We start from the raw sequence: 22,282 nt of genomic DNA on the forward strand, positions 1-22,282 counted from the left end.
TTGTTCTCATCCTCTCTCAAATCTCAGTGCCTTTTTTCTTGCCTTTCCCCTATTCCTGTGATGTACTACTCATACCAGAACAAACTTCTGCTCAGAATTTCTGCCTATAGAGATCCTTTCCTTTCTTTTTATATAATGTCTTTCTTTAGACCCACCCAGCTAAAACTGACCTTTTTTTTTTTTCATCAAATTTCCAAGAAAACTTTGAGCTGCTTCTTTTATTCTCATTATTTCTACATTGTACTAATGTTTTTTAATGCCCATGCAAAAATCACCATACTTATGCCTTTGAAGTCATAAGCTTCTTCAAGGCAAAAGGACTGTCTTACTTTATTTTTGTTGTACTAAGGTACCAGCATTGCGTAAAGTAGATAATAAATGAGTATTGAGTTGGATTAGATTAAACACTATTACTACATTGGTTCATTGGTTCTTATAAATTAAGTGGTTCAGATAGTTTTCTACTTGTTAGAACTCCATATAGTAGCCTTAGTCTCATTAATACTATGTAACCAACCAAATTAAGTAAATAGGCATAAAAGATAGTTCAAGTCCTTTTCCTAACAAATATAGGCTCAGTGACCCTGGGCAAATTTCATAACAATTTAGTGCTCCAAATAACATTTGGAGGATTGTAGGTCGCATAGAGGATGTAAATATTTATTAATAGAGGAAATTCCTCATTAGAAACCCATAGGAGGAGTAAAATCAAAATCAAGTTCCTGCTACTAGTTTCTCTATATGAGCTAATCAAAAAAAAAATTGGTATGTGTGTGTAACTTATTGTGCATGTGAATAAAATGTGTTGTATGTACGTAGATGTAACGGCCTATGAAAATACATATGAAATATGCACCTATTCAAGTATATTGAAGTATTTTTTCAAAAATATTAAAATAGAGCAGCTATATAGCACAGTGAATAGAGGACTGGCCCTGAAGGCAGGAGGACATGAGTTCAAATTAAGACACTTACCATTCAAAAACTGTATGATTAACCCTAATTGTCTTCCCCCCCACAAAAAAAAAAAAAAAGAAAGAAAGAAAAGAAATAAAAAAAAAAAAGCAAAGAAAATATCAAAATGTTTTTTAAAAAACAAGTTCACAGATTCCAGGGTTAAGAGTTCATAACAAAAAAATAATTAATATGAGTAATTAATATAATACTATTTAAGTATCATTCATTTTGGAGCTATAGTCATTCTTTTAAACTGAGAAAATTTCACTAAATAAATAAATATAGCTGCTCTATTTTAATATTTTTGAAAAAATATTTCAATATACTTGAATTTCTTTTATTTTTATTTTAAATTGAGGCGCAAGCATGATAAATGTGGAAATATGTATAGAATTGCACATTTTTAACATATATTTGATTGCAAGTAAAAATCTATTATTTAAAAAAATTAATTGAGGTATAATCTTTGTTTTATGCATTTAAGAGCATTCTGAAAGGAAGCCTATACCCTCCATCAGAATGCTAAAAGAGCATGACACAAAAAAACCACAGGTATAGAAGGACTTCAATACCAGCCTTTGTTTTTATTGCTGTCTCATATTAATGGGAATCTAGGTGCAGCAGTGGGCCTAGAGTTGGGAAGACCTGTATTCAAATCCAGCCTCAGACACTTACTAGCTCTGTGACCCTAGGTAAATCAGTTACTCTATTTGCTTTACTTTCATCATCTGTAAAATATGCTGGAGAAGGAAAGAGCAAATCACTCTATCTTTGCCAAGAAAGCCCAAACAAGGTCATGAATAGTTAGATACAAATGAACAATAATTCATGTTAACAGTGGCACCTAAATTGTTTTTTAAAAAAATAATTTCTTTTTGCTTTTTTTTTTTTCCTTTTTTTGCTGAGGCATTTGGGGTTAAGTGACTTGCTCAGGGTCATACAGTTAGGACTTGTTAAGTGTCTAAAAACCAGATTTGATCTCTAGTGCTCTACCCACTGCGCCACCTAGCTGCCCTATTAAAAAGAAAGAATTTCAAATTGAAGATTGACGGAGAAATGAAAACATACAGACAGAAGAATCTTAGGATGAGATCAAGGAGGACATGATTCATTTGGAATACAGAATATATGAAAGGGAAATTATATTACCAAAAACAAGAAAAGTAGACTGACAGATTTTTGAAGATCTTAAATGATAAAGAGTTTTTATCCCATAAGTAAAAAGGATTTTTGGTCTTTGTCCAATTACCAATGAGTTAACAAATTTATACTAATTTAATGAATTTATTGTAGCAAAGCAACAACACTTGAAAGAACCTATGGACCTGCGTGGATAGCATATGGACATTCATTTGCAGTTGAAAGTGAGCATGATCAAGCAATGGCAGCTTACTTCACAGCAGCACAGCTGATGAAAGGGTATGTGACAAGCAAACTGAATAGTTTAATGAAAAAATTGTATAGTTTTCTTAAAAGACTGCAAGTTACTCTTTAGGTCAGGAGTAGGGAACATCTGGCTCGTAGGCTCTATAAGGTCTGTGAATTCATTTGCTAAGACAACTGCAGGCAATGATGATCAGAAAGCTAGGTACTACATTCTCCCACTGTTTGAATTCTATGAGTTGGATAATTTTGTATGATCCATAATCTTAGGTATAGCCAAATGGTTCTTGGTAGTAAAAAAAAAAAAAAAAAAAAAAAAAAAGGTTGCCTACTCCTGGTTTAGGTACTAAGCACACAGTAGTTTATGATACCCTAGTGAAATGAAAAAGGTAGCTGATTAAGAAAATCTTCTTTGCTGGAGTTTAGGCTTTGACAGGCATCTCTGCAGTTGTGGTATCAGAGAAAATGCAGTCAAGTTAGAGTTAAAGGATCTCAATTTAGTAATAGTTCTGATGTGTTTTGCCTTTGTTTTTTGGGGGCCTTAGTTTTCTTACTATAATGACAATGGAATTAGCTGCACAATGTCTGAGGCCCCTCTAAGTTTAGCGCTAAAAGCGCTAAACTTAGCTTCAATATCTCTCCATGGTGAGCAGGATTTCCTTTGTCTACTTTCTAAATCACTGAGATATATTCCCAAGCAAAAGGACAGTGGAACATTTAGAGAAAGAAGTAGAAGGGAATAAGTTTTATTTTTAGCTTTGTTGAGTTTGAGGTGTTGGAGGATGATCAGGCAAAAATGTCTGACAAAGTTGAAAATGTGAGGCTGAAAGAAGCTCAGCAATTTAGAGTTCAAGATAAAAGTGTGGAAAAAATGGGTATAAAAGTGATAAAGTTATGAGATTGTTGAGGGAATATAGAGCAAACAAAGAAGAGATCACAGATGGCACCTAAAAGAATGCATGAACGTAGACTTGTCACACTGGAGAAGGAATTTATACAATGAAAGGTCGGAAGTGACTGGAAGGGAAAAGAAATAAGAAGTTGGAAAAATAAGGAGAGAGAGAGAGAGAGAGAGAGAGAGAGAGAGAGAGAGAGAGAGAGAGAGAGAGAGAGAGAGAGAGAGAGAGAGAGAGAGAGAGAGAGAGAGAGAGAGAGAGAGAGAGAGAGAGAGAGAGAGAGAGAGAGAGAGAGAAAGAGAAAGAGAAAGAGAAAGAGAAAGAGAAAGAGAAAGAGAAAGAGAAAGAGAAAGAGAAAGAGAAAGGGAGAGGGAGAGGGAGAGGGAGAGAGAGGGGGGCATTAGCTAGAGAAGGAACTTTCTAGAACAAGATAAGCTATTCTTTATGAAGGAAACTTGAAAGATGAGGTTATAGTTCATCCATACAGAGAAATTAAGATATAGAGAAAGTTACAGAAATAGTAATGAGTATAACTTAATCAAGAAAACATAAGTTGAATTATAGTCTCATCTTGTAGATGTTTTATGCTAAGGAGCAATAGAAAATAAGGTGAAATTTAATAATGTTCATATCTTAATGTGAGATAGGGTGAAACTAGTCATAGAAGGATCAGCAAGCTGTTTCATAAACTACCAGGACTCATGTAAGTAGATTGAAATTCCTAGTTACTGGTTTGATATTTGAATTTTTAAGAAAAGATTGTATAGGTGAATTTGTTAGTTTATTAAATTGTCGCATTGATACAGTTGAATGTGTGATTTTAACATTTTTTTAGATGTCACTTACCAATGCTGTATATTGGATTGGAATATGGTTTAACCAACAATTCAAAATTGGCTGAAAGATTTTTCAGCCAAGCTCTAAGTATTGCACCTGAAGATCCTTTCGTTATGCATGAGGTTGGAGTGGTTGCATTTCAAAATGGCGAGTAAGTACATCAAGACAAAAACATAGCATCAGCCTGTGAGTTCTTTTTCTAAATTCATCAAAATCTTGGTCAAGTAGAAATTAATCTTAATTCTTCATTAAGTGTAATGGTTATTTTGCATTTCACTCTTAGAAGAAAGACGTGACAAAAAAGACCGCCCTAATCATGCATTCTGTATAAAAAATAAAAATTTGGGGGCCTCATATTTACTAGTCCAGTTGCCCATTTGTTTAACCTTGAAAGTATTCTTCATTCATCATTGTTGTTCAAAATTGAGAATTATGCAGTACTTTGGGGTCAACAATCATTTAGGATAATTTCAATTGTACTGTATTTGTGCAGTGAATTGTAATAATATATTTTAGAGAATTTTTGGTTGAAACAAACAATATTTCTCTCCTGATTAATCCTTAGGTTAACAGAAAAATACAGCTAAACAAAACAAAATAATCTTTGACAGAATTTATTTTACTATTGTATGTAATAAAATAAATATTTAAATAAACTATTCAAATAAAAAATATAATATATTTAAGTTCATATTCACTAAATTAGTATCCCTTCTCCATTATATTTTTCTTATTGTTTTTTGAAAAACATCAGTATACATTTTTAAATGAAAAAAAAATTGGCCTGTCATATGCACATGGATTATTTAATGCATTAATTCCTATAATATCTTGAACTCACAAAACCGTAATACTATAATATTGATTGCCAAATGTAATAAACTTGATCTATGTTGCTGGCAAAGGTGTATTTTTACTTTCAACTTTTTATAGTGTTATTGGGAAATATTGTCAGTTGTTTGTGTGTGTTATTTGTTTATTTGGAATAACTTGTTGCCTTTTTTTTTTTAATTTTAGCTGGAAAACAGCTGAAAAATGGTTTCTTGATGCATTAGAAAAAATTAAAGCCATTGGAAATGAGGTATTTACTTAGTCATTATATTAAAACCTTATTATAAAAAAACTGTAGAAAAAGAATTACATTACAACAGTCTCTGTCTTCTAAAAGTTATAATGTAATAATTGCCATTATTAAAAAGCAGTCACATATTCACAACATTTAATAATTGATATTGTCTGAGTTATGAAAGTGTTTCAGTCATTTGGAGCTATTGAATGATTACAGGAAGCTGATTATTTTTGGCATTTCCAGTTTTGATGTAATATCCTCCTGGTGTGTATGTGACCGTATCTTTAGTGTAGCTCCTAAATTCATCAGGGGTCAGCTTAAAGCAGAAAACCTAGGTATTATTGAATCTTAGACTTAGTACTGCCTTGAGGAGTGTAGAACATTGCCATAATTTCATTCCTTTTTAATACAGTTTTAGAATTTTTAATGTTTGAAATATTAAACCATACACTGCTTTTTGAAAACATCACTGTCTTTGGCTTGATCTTTTGAATATGCATTAATTTCTTAATTAGTAAAGGTATGGGTGCTGGAACAAAAGCATAATAGATTTACTATTTTAAAAAATACAATTTTAGCCTTTGTTAACATGCATAATCCTTGATATTGAGAGCTATTTATATTCGTTTTCCTGAACTGTATCTCTTTTCATTTCTGCCCATTTTGTTTAACTCTACTTTGAATTCCTACTTCCTTACTGCACCACTGTCTCATTTGTATACACTTTCCACATTTTGTTATAGTTTTCAGTATTCCTCATACCACAGCAATTTTAGCAATATGCATGTGACCAGAGGCTCAGGTTCTATTTTGAAAATTACATTTTTGATATATAAACTTGAAAAATATGTTTTGCATCAAATGGTAAGACACTAGGAAAAAACTGCCCTTTTTTGGTCATTAAACTGCATTAAGTTAATATAAAATATAAATGAAAAGGGCTTGACTTTCTACTATTCTTTAATTTGACATCTCGTTATATTATATGGTAATTAAATAGTAAGTATTGTGTTATCTATGAAATATTTCAGTATGTACAAATCTAGTTGAATAGTATGAACTAGTAATTTTAATGACAAATTGTTTTGTAGGTAACAGTTGACAAATGGGAACCTTTGTTAAACAACTTGGGCCATGTATGCAGAAAACTTAAGTAAGTGATAAAGTGGAATGTATTTAGGACACAATGTAAATTAAAGCTGATTTAGTATTAGTATAAATTTTTAATGTTTTTATTGTTACATGAAGAGATAAAAAATCTAGGCTCTCAAATTATAATTGTAAAGTATGCTATTAAGCATCTAGATTACTTCAAAAACAGTTATCTCTGTTGGTATTTTTAACAACTGAGAGAACTATTGAAAAAGACAGTGAACCAAACATAACCATTTTTCTTTTTAAGAATTTTATTATAAACTTAATGACAAACTTACAAAACAAGGGGAAAAATCAACCAAATCCTTTAAACAAGTAAAACCAAAAGAACTAACAAATAACAAAACAATATTTTTGTTTTGTTTGCTTCAAAGTCAATTTGAAATTATAACTTTTGCTTTCCTTTTTAAAAAAAATAATATAGTTGTGACTGTGTGTATACATTTCTAGTTCTTCTGACTTCTGAATCACTTTATATAGGTTTTTCTATGTTTTCTTAGAAAATAATTCCTACTTATTTTTATGATGTTATAATATTTCATTACATTAATATGCCATAATTCATCTAGTCTTTAATTTTATGAGTTTTTTGCTATTACTAATAGTTCGGCTAAGAATATTTTTGTATAGATAGGTCCTTTTCCTTTTTTTAAGATTTTTTTTAAAAAGTAATAGTCCTTGCAGTGCAAAAACTGAGACAAAAAGTTTGAGTGTGTAACTCTTCTTATATACTTTGAAGCTCACTAATTGTGCTATGAGAATGTCTCTTCCTTGGCAGTCGTGCCTATATTAGATTTTTACCTGTATATTATTATAGGTAAAGATATTTGTCATTCTAGAAGGTAGAAGAAGATAGTATTTTAAAGATATTTTTGTTTTTTTCTAGTACTAAGGAGTTTGACAATGTTTTCTAGCAACCATTAATATTTCATTAATATTTTCTCCTTTGGAGAGGCAGCCTGCTAGTAATCTGAACTTGGCATCAGGAAAACCTGGATTCAAGTTCCTCCTCAAATATATGAAAGCTTAATGACACAGGGCAAATCACTAACTTCTTAGTACTCTTAAGTAGTCCAATTCATTTCCTATTTCTATCCTTGTTAATTTCTTTATAAAATGTTCTTTGAACATTATTATAATTAGAAGAAGTTATGTTGGCCTCAGATATGTGTCAGTTCCTTTCAGAGCCCTTTATCTGATTTATTTATTTTAATTTTTCTCCCAGTTTTTTTCTTCTTGTAATTTTAGAGATTATGGGGGGGGTTGTATTCAAAAAAAATTTTTTTCTTTTGACAAATATGATTTATTAAATTATTTAATTTTAATTAGAGATGTTATTTGTTCATAATTGAAACACAAATAGTATTCCTTTTTCTTAGAGTTTTTTAAAATAATTTTTTTAAATTCTTTTTTAGTGGGGCAGTTAAGTGGCACAATAGAGCACCAGCTTTGAAGTCAAGAGGACCTGAGTTCAAATGTGGTCTCAGACACAACACTTCCTAGCTGTGTGACCCTGGCCAAGTCACTTAACCTCAATGGCCTCAGGGGGGGAACTTTGTTATTATTCAGTTTAGCATTTTATATTATTCAGTTTAGCATTTTTGTATGGTGTAAGTTGTGAATCTAAACTTGTGAGAGCTTTTCTTTTTGCCAGTTTCTAGTCGTTTTTATTGAATAGAAATTTTATTTCCTAGTGGATTTTAAGTGCTATGGAATTTATATTATGGAACATTGGTATTTATAGCTGAACTAATATCTTTGTTATTCAACCCCCTTTTTTTCCCACTATAGTATGTTGCTAAAGCAAATACCAAATAATGCTAAATACAAATAACATATTATGAAGGTTTTAGGATAAATGATGAAAAAGTTGAGCAGGGCAAAAATACAGTTTTTTGAAGAAGACCATTATAAACTGATCTGTATATTTGGCGTATATCTCTAAGCATGATATAGTTAAAGGAAACAATCAGATTGTTAAAAATGTCTGTGATGGCAATAACAAAGAAAAAACTTTTTTATTAATTTTTTTTTTATTTTCAAAACATATGCATGGATGATTTTCATCATTCACCCTTGCAAAAACTTGTGTTCCAAAAATTTTCCTTCCTTTTCCCCCATTCCTCTAGATGGCAAGTAATTCAATATATATTGAGCATGTGCAATAAGGAAAATACTTTTCAAGTTGAGTGAATTGATATATGACATTTCTTATGAAAATGACTAGTTTTAGATCTTAGAAATAAAACTTGAGATTTAGGGCTTTTAAAAAATGGATGCAATATCAACTTTTTTTTTTTTCTTTTTTCTTTTTTTTTTTTTTAACAGAAAGTATGAAGAAGCATTAGAGTACCATCGTCAAGCCTTAGTGTTGATTCCTCAGAATGCTTCCACCTATTCTGCCATAGGTTATATACATAGCCTAATGGGCAACTTTGAAAGTGCAGTTGATTATTTTCATACGGTATATCTTTAATTTATGCTTAAATTAAAACTAAACTACAAGCAATTTTTTAAAATCCTTTTTGTTAGGGTTTTTTGTTTTGTTTTTTACTGTTTTAAAGTTAAAAAATTTAATTCCACAAATAAATATAAGTATCTTCTATGCACAAGATATTATAGGACACAAAGAGATAGATGATGGTGCACTTGAGTAGCCTATGTCTGATAGAGGATTTAAGATTGTATAAAAGTAACCTTCATAGGCTGAGGTAACTGCCACAAGTGAGAAATCTAAAAAGTAATTTTATTCAGACTAAATAGAGGGGTATAGGTATGTGTGTGGGGTAGAAATCAAGAAATCCTTTATGAGATTTAATTTTTGAGGATATATTGAATTTCATCAAAAAAAGACAGAGAAAGAGTAGGGAATTTCTTCTTGGCTCTTTTCTTTTCAAGAAAAAATAATTTTAAAGGATATATAACTGATTAAAATTAGGAACAGTTTTGAGCCTGTTTGATTTGAGATAGTGATAGATACATTATAACTGATGTTTATTGATTGATTTGCTATCTATTACAAATTTTTATGCATATAAGGTATATGAAATAACTATTAAAACTATTTTTCCTAATGGAACATTTAAATTAGTTTGAAAATTGAATTAATAGAGAAGGATCAGTGGCAAAATGACAAAATATACATCAATTAATAGTACTTGATTCTTTTTCATTCATAAAATAAAAAAAAGACATGAAATTTTTAAAAATAAGAACTGTGAGATATATATAGATATAGATATATACATACATACATACAGGTAGATACAGATATGATACTTGCTCTTATTGCTTTAATTGGCCATTTTTCATGAATAGTGTTCTTTGAATAGGTGGGATTACTTACACAAAATGGAAAAATAAGGTTTTTATAAGTATTTCATACATGTATTTCTTTTTTTAACTAGTAAATATTTTGACCCCTATTTTGACAGGCCCTTGGACTTAGAAGAGATGATACATTTTCTGTTACCATGCTTGGGCATTGCATTGAAATGTACATTGGTGACTCTGAAGCTTATATTGGTAAGATACTAATTTGTCTTATTTGTACTGTTATTGATACCTCTTTTAATTGTATAGTGTTTCCTTCTTGTAACCTTTTATGACTTTCTAAGTCTTTCATTTTAATGCAGGACTTCTGTAATGTTATTAGTAGGTACCCTTTCTAGAGGTCACACTACACATATCTTTAAATTAATAGGTAATCATTGTAAATTGTGTAGCTGGACCAAAAAATTCTTTCCCCAAGCCTATACCTAAAACTTTTTTGTTATAAGACTTAAAAGAACTAATACTTCACTGGCATAGTATTCAAAAAACTTGAGGACTGTCTTCATCATGGTATAACATGTAGTATTTTAGTGGGAACTTTTCTTTCTAAGCATTTTGTTTTTTCCAATCACATGTAAAAATAGTTTTCAGCATTCATTTTTAAAATAATATTTTAACTTTCAAATTTTTGTCCTTCCCTGTTCCCTTTCCCCAACATATCAGATAATCCTAATCTATTCTACTGATCCTATCACTCTATATCTTAGTCAGTATCAAGTAGTTTTGATAATTGCTGCTTTATAATATAGTTGTAGATATGATGTGGTTAAGCCACCTTCCTTTGCAATTTTTTTCATTAAACCACTTGATATACTTGACTTTTTGTTCTTCCAGATGACTTTTATTGTTATTTTTTCTAGCTCTATAAAATAATTTTTGATAGTTTGATTGGCGTGGTCCTAAATAAATAAATTAATTTAGGTGGAATTAGCATTTTTATCATATTAGCTCAGCCTACCCATGAGCAATTGATATTTCCCAATTGTTTAGATCTGACTTTGTGTGAAAATGTTTTGGAATTGTATTCACATAGTTCTTGCGTTTGCCTTGGCAAATAGACTCCCAAATATTTTATATTATTATAGTTTATTTTATTTAACAATTATGAAAAACTGAATCCAATCAGTAACAATAGGAAATGTGCAAACCATAACAACTAAATTGGAAGAGATGACATAATAGAAATAATTAATGTTGAAGGGGTTTTGGAAAACAGAAGTGTTCTGATGGATTCTCCGTCTTCAGAGCTCTAAGGTAATGACTGCTGAAGTCCTTTCTCAAATTCTATCCTCCAAACTTTTATCCAATGATGATCTTTATTTCATTTCAGCTTTCCCTTTGTCTTGTAACTCCTAATCCTGTTACTCTTCCCCACCAGGACTTCCAGCCAGTTTATCTCTTACTATTTTCCAAGCTTATTCCCATCCACTATCTCCATTCTTTCCTTCTCATTTTTGATTCTAGGTATACCAGTTCAACTCTACACTATTCGCTATTCTCTGCCCTTAAATCCTATTGCTAAGCATGCTCACCAGACTCTGGCCATGGATTACTACCATCATCATCCTTTTTCATGCCCATTCATATAATATTTAATGGAACTGGAGAATAAAGAAAGTGCTAATTGGGTCCACTCCAAAATGATATTATCAGTCTTACCTAGATGTTCTCTGTGGTAAAGTGATAATCTTCCAACTTCTCTAATCAATTCTCTAGCTGCCATAGCAGTTATTCCAAATTTTCTCATTTCTCTTCAAGCCTCTTCTAGCACCATCTTTCAGGTGAAGAACTTATCTTATATTTCACTGAAAAAAAACTAATATCATCTTGAAAAATATATGCCCCTTCCCCCCCCCCCCCCCGCCACCCATATACATCACCTCTTCTGTTCTAGTTTCTAAAGAGTAACCCTTTTCCTTTCCTAGGTCAGTCCCTTTACTTGCACTCTTAATTTCAACCCCCTCTGCCTCTTCCAGAAGACTATCCCCATTATCAGCATCCCTGTCTTCTAATTTCTAATCATTTTATCTACTGGATCCTTCCATATTATGTACAAAAAAAAAAAAAAATCTTTTCACTTGATCCTATCATTCTCACTAGCCCTTATTTATGTCTTATTGTTATAAGTTAAATTCTGTGAAAAAGTCATTTGTACATGATGCCTTTATTTCCTTTCTTACTTTGCTCTAAATTATAGGCATTCTGATTTTGGACCTAATAATTCATTCTTTCCAAAATTATTATTGACCTCCTAATTGCCAAATGAAACAGCTTTTTGTCACTTCTAATCCTCTTTGACCTTTCTGTAGCATTTGACACTATCATTCACTGGATGCTTTTATCATCTCTAGCTTTCATAACTTGTTTTTTTGGTTCTTATCCTACCTATCCCTATCAATGTCCTTTCTTATATCTTTATCCTTGTTATGCCCTCTAACTGTGGTCAACTTTTCTCTTTTCTCTCTGTAGTATTACTTGGTGATATCACCTGCTTCCATAAATTCAAATATTATTTCTGTGCTGGTGAGTCTCAGATCTATATAACTAGCCCTGATCTCATCTCCTGTTGCTCTTTAGATATTCAAAACCATATATCCTGTATGTATCAAATTTGGTATCTGCAAGATAAAATTCATTATTTGTGCCCACTCCAAACATTCTTCTTTTAGTACCTTCCTTTTTGTTCCTGGTTTGCTTTGCATCATCTTTCCAGCCCTCTAGATTCACAACCTCAGTGTCCAAGATGATTCTTACAACCCCACATATTTAATCTATTGCCAGATCTTACTTTTGAAATTGGGCACATACAGAAAGATATAATTATAAAGAAAAAGGACAAGATTCAATTTTATTTGGATGAAGGATGGATGCAAGGCCAGGTAATAGAAGTTCCATGAGATCTAAGGACAACGAAAAGGATGTGAGGAGTGAGGGATGAGTGTGTTTAACAAGATAATCAGAAAAAGGCCTTTTAAAAACTAGGTTCAAAGAAAAGGTAATTTGTTCATCTTGTACAGGTGGGATGTTTATAATAATAAGGAATGCAGTTACTTATGTCTTGTTTTCCTTCTGTCTTCTTTGTCACAGATCTTTGAACTGTAAAGGACAGTTAGTCAGTCAGCATTTATTACATACCTTCTCTTGCCAGGCATAATTCCAAACATTAGGGACATAAGGAAGGCAAAAGCCAGTCTCTACTCTCGAGTTCAGAGTTTAATGGGCAGACCATATGTAAAACTTGTTTACAAACAAGGTACATACAGAATAAGTTGGGGATGTCTTAGAGGGGCAACCCTAAAATTAAAAACATTTGCAGAAGATGAAGCTTTAGCTGAGACTTGAAAAAAGCCAAAAGAAGGATTTGAAGAATGGGAGAATTCCAGATCTTTGGGACAACTGGTGAAAATCCTGGAGTCAGAACAAAGCCAAAATAGTTGTTAATCCTAAGAGAAGTAAAAGAATCAGCATGTGTACTGTTGAACCACTGAGATTTGAAACTTTTGGAGAAGAAAGATCCTCCAGGATTGCAGAAAAGCAAGTATTTTGCTTTCAGAAAAGGAAAGAGATTAGACTATGTGAATTGTAGTAGAATTTTAGAATGTATTTTAAAGAGAATATTTGTCACATAAAAATGAATGTGAGGCATACAAAGAGCCAGAATGTCTTCATGAAGGAACAGATTTTGCCAGACTTATCTCATTTTCTTTATTACGTGGTTATTAGTAATTTAGTAGTTATTGGTAACTCAGAAGAATGTAGTACCTTACTTGATTTTAGTAAAGTATATGACAAAGTCTACATTGTGTGGTGGGAATGCAAGGGAAATAATAGGATTCAGAGTTGATTAAATCAATAGACCTGAAGAATCCTTGGAAAATAGGTTTTGCTTAATTAGAAGGCAGTTATAATGTAGTCAGCCTGTAATGTTTGCTTATCCTTGTGCTATTTTAACATTTTCATCAGTAATGCAGATGATAGAGCTGGAAGGGATATAGCTAACAGATTCAGAACTGAAATTTTCAGAACATTAAACTGATTCTAATAAAATACATGATAGAAGGAATAAAACTTCTGAGTTTTGAATTTCATCTTTGTTGATATAAAATGGAGGAATTCTGACTAGAAAGCAATCTGATTTCTTGAGGTCTCATAATGTCATTAGCTTGCATGTGCCCCATTAGTTTTTAATGTGATTTTCTTCAGTTAGCTTTTGTATCTCATTTAATTTGATTAATTTTATTTACAAGGTGGTGTTTTCTTCAGTGGATATTTTTTACATTTGTCCAATTGTACTTTTTAAGGAATTGCCTTCCTTTTTCAAACTGTTGACTTTCTCTTTCATAGCTCTCATTTCTTTTCTCATTTTTTCTTATATCTCTCTTACTTGCCTTTTTAAATCTTTTTAAAGCACTTCTAAGAATCCTCTTTGAGCCAGAGAACAATTCATATCACTTCTTGAGATTTCCTCCATGGACATTTTGTCCTCATCTCAGTTGGTGATTTGATCTTCCCTGTCACCATAGTGTAGCTTGATCATGATTCTTTTCTGTTTCTTGTTCATTTTTTTCCTTTTCTTTTTGTATTCCCTCCTTTGTGATTTTAATGGTCAAGCTCTGGAAGGTAAAAGTGACACTATCCCAAGCTTTCTGTGCAGCTGTGAGTCTTAATTTGAGCACAGGGACCCCTTGAGTTTGGCGTTATGCTCCCAGCAATGGGTAGCTTTACCTGTTTTTTCTAGGAAACAGCCTAGTTTCCCAGAATTTGCCTTCTGGGCTTGATCTGAAGGCTGCCCCAATTGTCTGCTTCACTACTGAGCCATGGCCTGGTCTCAATTGCTGATCTACTGTTTCAGATTCTCCCAGACTCTGCCTGAGCTGGGCTGAACACCTCCTTTTACAATGAGATTGACCTTTCTTGAATTCCTTCCAATCTATCTTGAGCTGTAGAGTGGTTTCATTTCAAACTCTCTTCAGAGGTTTGGTTTCATATGACTTTCAAACTGGGAGAACTTGAACAGTTTCCTGGTTTTCCTCTGTCATCTTGGCTTTAACTCTGGAGCGCCTAGAAAGTAATCAAGAAAAATCTTTGGGAGGAGATAATCAGTTTGCTATGAGATCAAGGTGAATCAACATAATATGTCAGTCAAGAAATCATATTCAGTCTTAGATTTCATGAAGAGAGACCAGATCCCTATGACTCCCCCCCTCCTTTTTTTTTCTCAATCATATTTTATTTTTCCTTTTATTTTTTATTTCTTTATTTAAAACAAATTTTTTTTGGGGGGTGGGGCAATTAGCGTTAAGTGACTTGCCCAGGGTTATACAGCTGGGAAGCAATAAATGTCTGAGGTCAGATTTGAACTCAGGTCCTCCTGACTTCAGAACTGGTGCTCTATTCACTGCACCATCTCGCTGCCTCTTAGTATTTTGTTTTTCCAAATACATGTAAAGGTAATTTCCAACATTCACTTCTGTAAGGTTTTGTATTCCAAATTTTTCCTCCCCTCCCTCCCTTACTTCTTCCTGTCTTAAGACAGCAAGTAATCTGATAGAGGTTAAATATGAGCAATTCTTGTAACATATTTTCATATTTATCATGTTGTACAAGAAAAATGAGACCAAAAAAGAAAAATTGTGAGAGAGAAACAAGCAAAAAGTGAAAATATCATGCTTCAATCCATATTCAGTTTCCATAGTTCTTTCTCTGCATGCAGATAGCATTTTCCATCCCAAGTCTATTGGAATTGCCTTGGACTGCTACATTGTTGAGAAGAGTCAAATCCATCACAGTTAATTATCACATGATTTTCTTGTTATTGTGTTCAATGTTTTCCTAGTTCTGCTTACTTTATTCAACATCAGTTCATTTAAATCCAGGCTTTTTTAAAATCAGCCTATTCACCATTTCTCTTAGAATAATAGTATTTCATTACTTTATATGCCATAACTTAGTCAGCCATTCCCCAATTGATGGTTATTCACTCATTTGCCAATTCTTTGCCACTGCAAAAAGGGTTGCTACAAACATTTTTTGCACATGTGGATTCTTTTCCCTTTTTTTGTGATCTTTTTGGAGTATAGACCCAATAGTGATATTGCTGGATCAAATATGCAGTTTTATAGCCCCTTGGGTATAGTTCCAAATTTCTCTTCAGAATAGTTGTATCATTTCACAACTTTACCAACAATGCATTAGTAATCCCAGTTTTCTCACATCCTCACCAACATTTATTATTATTTTTTCCTGTCATTTTAGCCAATCAAATAGATGTGTTGTACCTTAGAATTGTCTTCAATTGCATTTCTTTAATGAATAATGATTTAGAGCATTTTTTACCTGCCACTATAAATGGATTTGATTTCTTCACCTGAAGATTAGAAAGACAGAGGAAAGGAATGAGAAGAGGATGTGAAAGTTGTATTCTTCTTGGAGAGGGCATATTTTAGATTTGTATAGTGAAAAACTTCCTAAAAATTAGAACTAAGAGATAATGGAATGGACTCCTTCAGCAGGTAATATCTTTATATTTATTGAAAGTTGGGCTGAACGCTTGGGTAGGGTAAATGTTTGTTCAAAGAAAAATAAAATTAGATGGCTTCTGAGATCCCTTTTACCTTTGAGATTTTGTGATTATTTGAGACAATAGATTTTAACATTTTACAATCTTAAGTTGAATTGCTGAACTACTAAAATGTTTGTAAAATGACTTTGTAATCAGTCTCACCTATAAATTTGTCTCATGGCATGGATCCAATGAGAACCATAAAGATGCTCCAGTTTATATTATACTTACTGAAATGTTTTGTAGTCATTTCGAATATGTTTATATGCTTTGTCTCCTCCACTCAGAACATTAAATCATAGCATCTTTGATTCAGGAATCAAGTCTTGTAATTCTTCTGACTCCTTCATGGCATTAGCAATATTATTGATAATAACTAACATTTATAAGGCACATTAAGGTTTGCAAAGTACTTTTGAAATATTTCATTTTATGTTCTTAGAAATACTGGGGCTGGAGAATTTGTGCTAGTATTATTCCCATTTTATATATTAAATGACTTGCCCAAGTAGTCCCAAGATAGTAAGTGTCTGAGGCATAATTTGAACCCAGGTATTTCCGATTCTAGGTCTGATACTGTACACAGAGTATGTGTTCAGTAAATAGTTATTGAAATTATTAAAGCTCTTCAGGAAGCAAATAATATGAGGTCTTTGATAACACGTGATGGCTGTATCTAATCTATATATACATACACACACATACACACACACACACACACACACACACATATATTTTGCCAAATATACACAAATGTTGAAACTAAGGCCGAGAATCAGAATTATAATTTGATATGTTATTTTAACAGGGTCCTCACTATTGCATAGCAATTCTTTATTCAGCAATCTCTTATACATTGATTCCAATATACTAGCACATTATTCACATTCTGCTTTTTCATAGTGTTTCCCCAGGCCCCCAACTTTTATACCCATATTTATTGAGAAGACTGGGGCTAACTAACATGAATTTACTCAATTGTATTATAATTAAAACCTATTGATGTACTCATCTATCGAGTCCTCCTTCCCCCAGTCCCAGAGAATGAAGTGTTTCACTTTCCAAACCAACCTCTCATTCTTATCCCATCCCTTCCTGTCATTTTGATAACTTTGCTCCATTTTGTTTTTCCTTTCTTTTTATTGCATCATTTTTATTAAAATATTCTTTTATCATAAAGTTGGCAACCATCAACAAAGAGAACTTCAGGTTTATAAATAAAACCATTGTACATGAAGTCATAAAATACCTGTTATTTATAATTTAACATAAATATATAAATTGACTTTTACAGAATGTAATGTTCTTATATTTGCTGAACAATTAAGAATTTTCCAAGTTCAGACAATTTTAATAGATTTGAAAAAAATGAGAAAATAATGGAATGTTATATTTTCTTAAACTAATAATGTTTAAATTGCACTAAAACTTTTTGGAGTATCCTGTATAAATCAGTCCTCTATGTGGAATGTGTTAATGGGTGAGATATGACTCTAGTCTCATTTTTTAAAATCATAGTTTCATACTTCTCAGATTGGTTAAGTTGACGGGAAAAGATAATGATGAATGTTGGAGAGCATGTGGGAAAACTGAGACACTAATACATTGTTGGTGGAATTATGAATGGATCCAGCCATTCTGGAGAGCAGTTTGGAACTATGTTCAAAAAGTTATCAAACTCTACATACCCTTTGATCCAGCAGTGTTACTACTAGGCTTATATCCCAGAGAGATCTTAAAGGACGGAAAAGGGACCCACATATGCAAAAATAATTGTGGCAGCCCTTTTTGTAGTGGCAAGAAAGTGGAAACTGAATGGATGCCCATCAATTGGAGAATAGCTGAATAAGTTATGGTATATGAATGCTATGAAATATTATTGTTCTGTAAGAAATTATCAGTAGGATGATTTTAGAGAGGATTGGGGAGACTTGTATGAACTGATGCTAAGTGAAATAAGCAGAACCAGAAGATCATTATATACAGCAACAAGAAGAGTATATGATGATCAATTCTGATGGATGTGACTCTTTCCAACAGTGAGATGATTCAGATCAATTTCAATAATTTTGTGATGAAGAATTTCTCTATCAGAGAGATGTGGGAAATGAGAGTGGACTACAATATACCATTTTCACTCTTTGTGAAACAACTCTTTGTTGTTTGCTTGCATTTTGTTTGCTTTCTCAGTATTTTTTTTCCTTCCTGATTTGATTTTTGTTGTGCAGCAAGATAACTGTATAAATACACACACACACACACACACACATATTGGATTTAACATATATTTTAACATATTTAGCATGTATTGGATTACTTGCCATCTAGGGGAGGGAGTGGGGGGAAAGAGGGGGAAATTTGGAACACAAGGTTTTGGAAGGGTCAGTGTTGAAAAATTACCCTTGCATATGTTTTGTAAATAAAAAGCTTTAATTAAAAGAAAAATTACAAGGAAAAAATAAAAGAAAATCTAGTTTCATCAATTTTTCCCCATAATTTTTGTTATTCACCTATTTTTTTAAGTTTTACATTTATCCAACGGTAGTCTACTAGTTTACATTATGACTGATTCTAGTGCTGATTTTGTTCCATTAAGCTTATTTCTTTTTATATGGCCATTTTAATCTTTATATATAATTTGAGATCTGGTCATCAATACAAATCTTTTTTTTTTTTCTTTTACTTTTTTTTTTCTTTCACTCAGTATTTTAACAGTTCTCCATATTTGTTTTTTCTAATCCTAAAATATTTAGTCTATTGGTATTTTAATTGGTATTGCTTTAAAATTACAAATTAAGTGTGGTGGCCCTCTTTATTGACTTTATTTAGTCATGTTTTAAAATGCATTCTACAGTTATTTAATTCTTTATTTCCATATAGTTGTTTTATAATTTTCCTCCTAAAATTCTCGTGTAAATCTTGGTAGATTAATACTCAGATATTTAATATATTTTTATCATTATTATAAATGGCATTTCCTTTTATTAAGAAAAAAAAAGTTGTTGTTTTTTACATTTCCATCATTTCCCAGTGACTTTCCTCCTTCCCATAAAAATCTTTCCTCATAATAGAAAGTTATTAATTCAGATAAGTCAACAGATTAGCCATGTCTAAAAGTATATATTTTGTTCCTTATCTGTGATCTTCTACCTCTCTGCCAAAAAGAGAGAGAGAAGCATCATCATCAGTTTTTTGTTTTGTTTTTTTGTATTCTGTTTGATAGTTATACATATTATTTTGGTTTTGTTTGTTCTTTATCCATTCATACAGGTCATCTCAAGCTTTTGCAGAGTGTTATTCATTATTTCCTATGGAACAATAATATTTTATTTTATGATGAGTTTGTTTCCCAGTCAGTGGAGATTTACTTTGCTTTCATTTCTCTGCTGCCATACAAAATTACTGCTATAAATATTTCTATATATATGGACTGTTTCCCTCTTCTTTTGATGTTGGAGGCAGTAATGTCTCCTATTCTCTCTCACTTCATAATTTTACATAAAGCCCACCTTGGAATCATTAGGAAGACATGGGTTTAAGTCTTAGCTGTGACACATAATGTCTATGTTCAAGAGTGTCTCCTCTTGTAAAATCCCTTAATCTCTTAGTGCTCTAAACCAAAGGTGTACACTATTAATACACTAAAATAGAAGTGTATCCTGGTGGGCTTTATACTAACATAGAAATGAGCATTTTAGTTTATTAAACATTTCTCAATTATATTTTTTCCCAGTTACATTTTAATCTAGTTCAAACTGCATCCAGGAGTTTTGTGGACTGCCAAATTTGACACTTCTGTTCTATCTAGTAAACTTTCTTAAGACTATAAATTTCAGAGCAGCCATCAACCTTCATTTGTAGATGGAGTTTTTTTTTTTTTTTTTTTTTTTTTCATTTAAGAGTTCCCAGGACTAATAAAATCACAAGTCCAGACATATCCCTATGAGTGACAGATCTAGACATCAGGGCAATAGTAACTTGAGGTTTTTTTTCTTTGTTTTTTAGGTACAGAGATCAAAGACAAGTTGAGGTGTTATGACTTTGATGTACATACAATGAAGACACTGAAAAATATCATTTCACCTCCATGGGATTTCAGGGAATTTGATATAGAAAGACAGACTCTGGAAGAAACTGGGCTTATACCAATAGAAATGTCACATCATTCAAGAAAGAACACAGATTCTAGGCCTCCATTGGAAGAAACCTTTGAAATTGAAATGAATGAAAGTGACATGATGTTAGAAACATCCATGTCAGACCATAGTACATGATTCAGAGCTCTGATTGGAATTTCATTTTGTCCTAATATGTTAGTATTTTGTCACTTCCTTGTCATGTTTGAAGAATTTGCTATTTTTTTATATGAATCCAAACTGCATCTCTACATCTAGCAGCGGAGAACTAATGCCTGCCTTAAAAGACTGGATAGCACACCTTCACAACAGATGGTTTTCCAATTTTACTGATTCTAAAAAAAGTTACACATTATGGAATAAAGAAGGTAAACCATCTTATGTTTTTTAAACTGTAATGAGCTTTGACTGCTATTAAAACTGTGATAAATACTAAGAAATTAATATGAAATTGTTTACAATACATATCAAAATTAATTTAAAACAGCTAAAAGTTGTTATAGTGTTAAGGCTACCAGACTTATAGCCTATTGGTGAAGCACATTTTGTCATTTTTAAAAAGCCAAAAGAATTATAGGGAATCTTAGTGCAAAACTTGCATTTTGTTCTTTAAAATAAATAACTTCAAAGTAATTCATTGATCTTTTTAACTTCTGTGTCCTAGTATATGGGAGGCAAAATGTGTTTGATTTCATCTCATTTTGGGATATTAAATTGATGACCCAAGTTTTTAAACTACATTAAATATTAAATTCTCTTGTTCTATTTTTGCCAATTAATTTTAGCATCTTTAATGCTTTATGTAACTTTAAAATTGTGTGAAAGATGAGCCGGCAATTATTTTTAATGGTACATAATTTTAATGTTATGAACAGATGACATTTAGTTATATTATCTGAAATTGATTTAGAAAGTATATAAAGTGATCATCTTGTATAAAGCAAAAAGAAGTCTCCTAATACTATATTTTGTTAAAATGTTTAGTATGGTTTATTTTTAAACTAAAACTGTGATTTTTTTTATTTTATAATTTAGTTATTTTAATTAGCAAGAAGCACCTACTGTGAATTCACTGAAAAGATTTGTAATTTGTTGAGTCAGGAAACTAAAAAGAGACTGCAGTGCTTCAAGTATTAAACTTTACATATTACCTCTCCAGTAACTCAAATAACCATTGTATATATTTAGCAAGTTTTTTTTTTTTTTTTTTTTTTTTTTTTTTTTAATTTCTCTTGTTCCTTTTTGACTCTGGGATGGGTTGATTAAAAAAAAAAAAAAAACTTAAGTCATGTCCATTTCCACTTAAGATTATAGGCACTGATATATTGCCTGTTTGGTGGCATTTCTAAGTGCACTGCCAGTTTTTTTTTTTTGTTTGTTTGTTTTTATTTTTAAAATTTGTACATTATAGTAACTTGTAAGTTTATAATGCATGTTAGTATCATTGAAACAGCTATTTTGGTAATCACCATATATACTCAAATTCTCTTCTCCCATATCAGCCACCTACCAGTTGTATGATCTTGGGCAAATCATTTAACATTTTGGGGCCTCAAATGTTCTCAGATTTAAAACAAGGAAGATTTAATTTGGAGGACTTTAAGTACCCTTCTACATATAAATCTGAAGAACCAAAAACAAAGATCAATAGGCATTTCATCTGAGTGAATAGTTTTGAATCTTGTAAAATGACAATTGATGAGCTAGAGCTTGTCAGAAGGGACTTTATAGAACAGTGCATATTAGGGTTATAATGATGTTGTTGCCTAACAGGTTTTTCAAGTCCCAAAACTAGTATATTTTTTTTTTGAGTTTGACTTGAACCTCCTTACAAAGCCTCTCTGCTTTACTTTTGCAGAAACATTCTTTATGGGAAAAGCTGTTGTTCTTAAAATTTTTAAAGAAAAAGAATGTGTATGTGAGTATGATTTGCTTTGTGGAGAGGGAAGCCTGA

The 22,282-nt window shown here is 31.7% G+C and overlaps 1 protein-coding gene across 3 annotated transcripts in view; it reads left to right on the forward strand.

Moving 5' to 3' along the window:
• CDC16 (cell division cycle 16) overlaps positions 1-20,961 on the forward strand; it is an 81,678-nt gene extending 60,717 nt beyond the window's left edge. For 2 of the 3 annotated variants that reach the window (XM_074299617.1, XM_074299618.1), the window contains exons 12-18: positions 2,251-2,376; positions 4,072-4,224; positions 5,091-5,154; positions 6,234-6,295; positions 8,626-8,761; positions 9,732-9,822; positions 20,198-20,961. In XM_074299617.1, coding sequence (XP_074155718.1) covers positions 2,251-2,376; positions 4,072-4,224; positions 5,091-5,154; positions 6,234-6,295; positions 8,626-8,761; positions 9,732-9,822; positions 20,198-20,466 — 901 coding nt within the window. In that variant the 3' untranslated portion in view covers positions 20,467-20,961. The remainder of the gene's footprint in view (positions 1-2,250; positions 2,377-4,071; positions 4,225-5,090; positions 5,155-6,233; positions 6,296-8,625; positions 8,762-9,731; positions 9,823-20,197) is intronic. The other variant, XM_074299619.1, reaches the window with a different exon arrangement.
• The last annotated feature ends 1,321 nt before the right edge of the window (positions 20,962-22,282 follow it).

The sequence above is a fragment of the Sminthopsis crassicaudata genome, chromosome 3 (assembly GCF_048593235.1).
Source record: "Sminthopsis crassicaudata isolate SCR6 chromosome 3, ASM4859323v1, whole genome shotgun sequence".
NCBI classification, from domain to species: Eukaryota; Metazoa; Chordata; class Mammalia; order Dasyuromorphia; family Dasyuridae; genus Sminthopsis; species Sminthopsis crassicaudata.